Source organism: Gigantopelta aegis, unplaced genomic scaffold, assembly GCF_016097555.1.
Source record: "Gigantopelta aegis isolate Gae_Host unplaced genomic scaffold, Gae_host_genome ctg5950_pilon_pilon, whole genome shotgun sequence".
Taxonomy (NCBI): domain Eukaryota; kingdom Metazoa; phylum Mollusca; class Gastropoda; order Neomphalida; family Peltospiridae; genus Gigantopelta; species Gigantopelta aegis.
The window spans coordinates 1-7,374 of record NW_024534736.1 but is presented as its reverse complement, the minus strand read 5'-3'; the positions used below and the strand labels follow the sequence as shown (position 1 = coordinate 7,374).

The 7,374-nt window shown below is 35.6% G+C and overlaps 1 protein-coding gene across 1 annotated transcript; it reads left to right on the top strand.

The window, feature by feature from the left end:
• Window positions 1-2,583: 2,583 nt before the first annotated feature.
• On the top strand, window positions 2,584-3,386 carry LOC121366499 (receptor-type tyrosine-protein phosphatase epsilon-like; the record flags this gene model as incomplete). Its single annotated transcript, XM_041490918.1, has 3 exons — window positions 2,584-2,709; window positions 3,147-3,203; window positions 3,252-3,386. Coding segments are annotated over exons 1-3 (318 nt in total), but the record flags the coding sequence as incomplete, so codon positions are not given.
• Window positions 3,387-7,374: the final 3,988 nt, after the last annotated feature.

Genomic DNA, 7,374 nt, shown 5'->3' with positions numbered 1-7,374 from the left:
CTCCTCATCAGTTCACTACAACATTCAGTTATATATTAAGAGAATTGTTCAGTGGTATGAGCTATACCATCACAGTGAGAGCTGGTAATATACTAGGAGAGTCTAGTCCAATGATGATAAATAATGTAACACAAATGACCAGGTAGTTTAGGTAAAATAATTTTTATTTTCCTTTTATACCTGTTTCCACAGCTCCTAGTGAACCTCCTACCTCATTGTCAGTTTGATACCTGTCAACATATCACTTTATAATATATCCTGGAATCAAATAGATTGTTATCAACGTAATGGACATATCACTAGTTATATTATCCTAATAAGTAGAGAGTATATAAGTTTAATATCAGTAGTACTACAGTCTACATACTAACAAGTGATCTGTGTTAGGTAAAATCTACAATATAAGTGTAGCTGGAATAAATGACATAGTATGGGTCCTTTTAGTAAACTGTGAACTTTGAAATTGGAAATGTTAGTTTACTATGAAGTATTCAAATGATGATTGATATCTCTGTATATTACAGTACCAGGTCATGTTAGTCTATCACATATATTTGAAGTAAGATGGGTCTTAATATCATGGAGTCTACCAGACTACAGTGACCTAAGGAGTATTACATTACACACTATGAGATTGGTTATGGAATAGTTAGTATCTGAGAACTGTTCTTTTGTAGAAAATACTGTCATCAGATTTGATACAACTTTAAATGAATCAAATACAACAAGTTTCAAGTAATATAACTGATCTGATAGGTAACACTATGTTATCTGTTTGGTATACGTGGTTACACTGGTAATGGTTTCTGACTATGGACAGTACTACTTAATAAACACTACCTGAACCACCAACAAGTTAGTTTCTAATATTGACTATATATGATCTGTATACTAATTCAATTTATATTCTAAACATTTACTACATCAACTCTGGACTAACTGCTGCTATCAGTGTTACAATGATTACAGTAACTGCTAATATAACACCATCAAGAGCCATCCACAATATGTAATTAGTAAATTAAATTTCTATTTAACACTTCATTCAGTAGTATCTTCATCAATTGTGCCACACTCCATTCAGTAGTACCAACATCATCAATTGTATTTACACCATCAACTTCTACACAGAATAGTAATCAGATATTTATCATATGCTTCATTTTCAATATATATTTATTATTAGATATTAATACTGGAATAGTAGGAGGAGCTATTGCTGCTATACTTGTAGTACTAGTTGTAATACTAATACTAATATTACTAGTATATGTTTTAAGGTAAGAACAGATATTATATTAACATTAATTTGAGTTATTATAAAGGAGACATTCTCAACATAAACAAAAAAAGAATAGCTGATTTTAAGAAGAGCAGACAACAAAATGAGTTTCCCACTCTTAGAAAAGAAAGTACAATCAACTGAACCAGGTAATAATCTTCTATACATATTCATTGATTATTATATACAATATTGTCATTAACTACTATAGAGTATGACAAAGCAATGACAAATATGAAGAATTCAAATACCAACTGATGATGAGTATGCAGTCATAACTAGTGAACCAACATATGCTAATGTGACAGAAAAGGGTTCCTCTCCTGTCTATGCTACCCCTCCTTCTCCATGTCCCTTTGATCCTCAGATCCCTCCTACTCTTCCCGTATCACTTGACAATCTTGGTACTCATGTAGCCAGTTGTCATAGTGATGGTAATGCAGCTTTTAGTGAACAATATAAAGTAAGAAGTGATGTTATAAACTAGATAAGTGTTATTGTATATTTAGACACTGTACACAGGAGAAGATAAACCATGTACTGTAGGTTTTAGTGATGTGAACAAACCTTATAACCGATTTAAAAACATAACACCTTGTATGTACTTTATTATATAATACTATTGATATATGACTTTCAATATCAACACAGATGATGAAAATAGAATTTTACTCCAAACTGGCCCTAACTTTGAAAAACATAGCAAAGATTATATTAATGCCAGCTATATTGATGTAAGTTGACAAAGAGTCCTATTATACACTTTAATAATGTACCTTATCATAACTACAAACTAACTGTATATTACAAATGTTTATATTGTCTTTCCTTATAGGGTTATGGACATTCCAAGAAGTTTATAGCTGCACAAGGTAAGTATTAATAACATATATCATATAATAATAAACAATTAATAATAATGCTATTTGTACAGGACCACTAAAGAAAACATTAATTGATTTCTGGAGTCTAATCTGGCAAGAGAGACCCAATACCATCATCATGGTAACCAATCTTAAGGAGGGTCTAAGACTAAGTGTGAACAATATTGGCCTGAATCTTATATGGAACCAACTACATTTGGACCTCATTTTATTGTCACATTAGTGGATGAACAGGTTTTACCAGATTTTGTTATTCGAAGTCTGAACGTAAAGGTTAAAATAATCTTAAGAAAGTATTAGATTATTTTGTTCATTAATATTAGATAGAAGATGGATCCAATGTGACTCATAAACATAACACAATATCATCTTACTTCCTGGCCTGATCATGGAGTACCTGACTATGCTACCCCTCTAATGACCCTTCACAAACGTGTTACTAACAAATGGTCTCCATCTAAAGGTCCCATCTTAGTCCACTGTAGTGCTGGTGTAGGTCGTACTGGTACATTTATTGCTGTGGATATAGCTTTGAACAAGCTAGTAAAGAGGGAGTAGTAGATATTGCTGGTATTATTAATAGACTTAGACAACAGAGAATAAAGATGGTACAGACAGCAGTAAGTCATTGTGTAAATTTGAAGTGTCATTAATGCAATAATATACCCTCCATAGGATCAATATGTTTTTGTTCATGATGCTGTACTAGAAAGAGTAATTTGTGGAGAGACAGAGATTCCAACAGACAAGTATCAGTCTGAACTACAGAAACTTAAAGAGTATGATCCCAGAACACACCAGACAGGTCTTGAGTCACAATTCAATCTCTTGTATCAATTGACTCTTCATCCTGATGATGTTTATTGTACTACAGCAAGGAGTCATAGTGACAAGAACCGTTCCAATGAGTATTTACCACGTGAGAATATTATTTACCTGATGATATCTTTATATGTACTTCTTATTTATTTAAAGCTGAGAGATTCCTTGTTACACTTCGTGAGACACATGGTTATGTTCATGCATCTTTTTTAAATGTTAGTTCATTGTTACCCACATATTATCTTCACTGTGTTATCTAATAGGGTTATCGTGAGAAGAAAGCATTCATTATAGCTCAGAGTCCAATGGAGAACACTAGCAGAGACTTTTGGAAGATGATAATGGATTATAAAGTGTCTGCTATTGTCATGTTGTGTAAATTAGAAGAGAATGGAGAGGTAACTTATAATAAACTTAAACATTATTAAATTTATATGACATAATAGTCCTGTTATCAATATTGGTCAAGTTCTGATGTACTTGACTTTGGTGAATATTTTGTTAAAACAAATTCTGAGAATGTACATAATGGATATATTGAGAGGATCATTAATGTAAAAGGAGACACAAGCTCTTGGAATGTGGTACAGTTTCAAGTGACAGACTGGCCTAAAGATGGACGAGTTAGAAAACCTCAAACTATTCTCCAAGTCATTGAGGAGGTCATCAGAAGACAACAGAAGATTGGAGGAGGACCAATAGTTGTACATTGCAGGTACATAGACTGTAGACATAGTAATAGTTACTGTCTTCCTCTCTCTAGTGACACAGTGAGTCGTTGTGGAGTATACTGTTCAGTAAGTATTGCTCTAGAACAGTGTAAACAGAAGGTGTAATAGATGTATTTCAAGTGACTAAAGCTGTTAGAATGAACAAACCAGGAGCTGTGACTACACTGGTAATAATAGAGTAGTTTATTAATAATAGACTGATATCTCATTTTGTCCTTGTACAGGAACAATATACTTCCATTTATGATGTCATTGAGATATATCTGGCAATGAACAGTACATATGCTAACTTCACTAAGTCTTAGCTGTTTGACTCAATATACACATAATAATTATTGTAATTATCAAAGCTGGTAACAATAATTTAATTTTCTTTTTTCTTATTAATGATATTTTTAATTGGTTATACATTTTTCTCTCACCATAACAATGAGTGCATTTATGTTTTAATAACCTGACACTACTGTGAAGTCTTCAGCTACTTCTTCAAATTCATCTCAACTTTTTCCATCAACTCCCATCCTTCCAAGAGTCATCCTATTTCTTCTACCCAGTGCTCCTTTTTTAGCCAAAGGTCTCCGACCAGTAAAGAAAACTCTTCCTCATCATCTCTCCTACCATTGCCTCCACATTTTCCACCCTTCAAACGCTCTCACATTCTTCGTCTCTTTTTTCTCCTCTTCAATTTCCAAACACTCTCATCAATCCTCCTCTTCACACACCCAAGGCTCTCCTTCCTACCCCAACAAATCTTCACAAGGCACCACTCCTCCAAACTCCACCCTCATCCCTGTTGAATCACTTCCTCTACCAAATTCCAGCCTCCACTATATACTCCCAACCTCTGCCCACTCCCCTATATCCACTCTTCAACAATCAATCTTCACTCAACCACTCACCCAACAACATTCCACCCCACCCAATATTTACCCAATCCCAATCTTAATCAAACCTGCTGCTGTCACTACTCACATCTCTCTCCCCAAACAATCATCTAACTCACTAAACGTTTTTTACTTTAACGCTAGGAGCCTTCTCCCTAAACTGATGACCTCAAGCTCCTGTGTTCTGCTCATTCCCTTGATATTATCTGCATTGTCGAATCTTGGCTCTCTTCTGACATTTCTAACCTTGAAATATCTTTACCCAATTTCCTTTGCTTCCGTCTAGACTGTAATCACCATGGCGGCGACATTGTGTTTTTGTGAAATTGCATTTGTCTGTATCTCCTCTACCTCTTCCTTCAAACAAATTTCTTCCATTACAAATCACCTGCCACCACTTCAGGTTCACTCTAGGAATATTTTATCGCCCCCCAAACATGGATGGTGATATCAGTCTCTTAGTTGATTTTCTCTCTTCTTTTAACCCAAGTCTCCTTTCCTACCTTATCCTACTTGGTGACTTCAATATAGATTTTCGCAAAACATCTCCTCTTTTGACCAGGCTACTTGACTTAACTAACTCCCCTTAACCTAAATCAATTAGTTCAAGAACCTACCCACTTTCCTATTCAGGATCTCCATCACTAATTGATCTTCTATTTATTCCCTCTGATTTACCCCTCCTCTGTATTTATTCTTCCTCCAGTTTGTTCATATGACCACCTTTCTTTGCAATTTACAAATTCCCACCAGCTGTAAAACCAAGCACTTATTGACTGGTAGTGTTATAGTAAAGTCGCATCTACAAGAATGCTGATTTTGCCTCTGCCAATCTTCTTTCTCTACTCCCTGGGATGACCTTTTCTCCTCACAAGACATCAATATTTGTTGGTCTATCTTTAAGGAAGCCTTCCTAGAGGTCATGCGTCGTTTCATCCCATCAAAACTTGTGCCTTCTAGTTGCTCCTTTTCCTGGGGTAACAATGATCTCCTTGCCTGTGTCAAAAAAAGAAACATCTTTACCACAAAGCTAAAACACTGAAGTCTCCTATCCTACCAATGTCCTCAGTACCGTGTCTGCAGGAACAAGACCCTTTCATATCAACGTAGTTGAAAGCCTCATTTTTCAACCGCCTGTCGGCCTCATCTTCCTCGTGTAAGTGCTTTCTGGTCTTTATCAAGAATTATTAAAAGAAATCGTTAACCATCCCAATCTTAACACACAATGACTTACAGTCACTGGACCTATCTCCAAAGCCAACTTGATCACAACTTCTTTAGTCAATGCTTCAATTCTTCAGTTCCCCCACTTTCTCTATTTTACATATTACCTCACTTCCCAACAGACTGCCCCTCAGATCTTCTTTGTACTCCTGAAAACATCATACAATTGATTTATCAATTACCTTCCCATACATCCACTGGTCCTGATGGAATATCATCAAAAATGCTTAAGCTACAGCCTACTCAATTTCTGTCCCTCTATGTAAACTGTTTAACTTGTTCCTCTCTTCTGGTGTTTTCCCCAATGGAATGGAAAACATCTCTAGTAGTTTTCTATCCCCAAGCAGTCATCACCCATCCTTCTCCATCAAACTATCATCCTATTTCCCTTCTTTCTCTAGTTAGTAGACTCCTAGAAAAACATGTTTTGACTAGGACCCACACTTTCTCAAAAATAACAAAATTTTGTCCAAACAACCAATTCAGCTTTAGACCATCCTTTTCCTACAAAAATCTGCTCTTATCACAACTACTCATTCATGGTTTTCTTCTTACTTGACTCTAACTTCTCTATCTGTGCTGTCTTCTTTGACTACGTAAGGCCTTTGACTCTATACCTCACAAGACTCTCCTAACACACACTTCTATCATACAACATTCCTCCTCACTAGTCAAGCTGGATTCAGAGTTACTTTACTCATTGTTCTCAACAGGTTGTCATTGATAAATTCTTTTTCATCCAAATCTGATGTGATTTCTGGAGTCCCACACGGATCCCTTCTAGGCCACTATTCTTCATTCTGTACATAAATGAAATCTCCTCTATTTACTCTTGCCCCAACCACTCTCAATTACTTTTATATGCTGATGACATCCTTCTGTCTTGTCCCTACAAACTACTCTCTGACTCATTTGCAAATCGATCTAGTATAGATCTGGCTATCCTCTTTGGCTCCATTCCAACACACTAACCATTAACACCTCCAAGACCCAAATTCATGGTTTATCCAAAAATCCTCTAATTCCCCCAATTTTCCCATACTTCTCCAATGGCTCTCCCTTAGAAAGAGTCTACTCCTTCAAATACTTGGGTGTTATCCTGAACTCTCAGCTGTCTTGTTCTCCTCATATTGATTATGTCTGTATCCAAACTAGAAAACTCTTCGCGTTTTTATTTCCGCAATTTTTACTTCACACTTCTCCTTCTGCTCTACTCAAACTTTACCAGTCCCTCATCCTCCCTCATCTCTCTTACTGTTCATCTTTTGGGACCCTTACCAACTGAAAGACATCAAGAACTTGAAGATGTTCAGTTTTTTACACTCAAGTTATGTACAAACAATGGGCTTCTAATTACCATTCTTTATTATATTCACCTCTCCCCTTCCCCAAACCTCCTCCAGAAGGAAATTTTTTTCCAAACTTCTACTTCTCTTAGGTCATTCATCATACAATATTTTATTATTCCAAGTAAGATTTTCAACTTTCAAGACAGTTCCTCATCGCATCTTCCTTTTCTCACTTTTCTCACCATCTAAACATAGAAT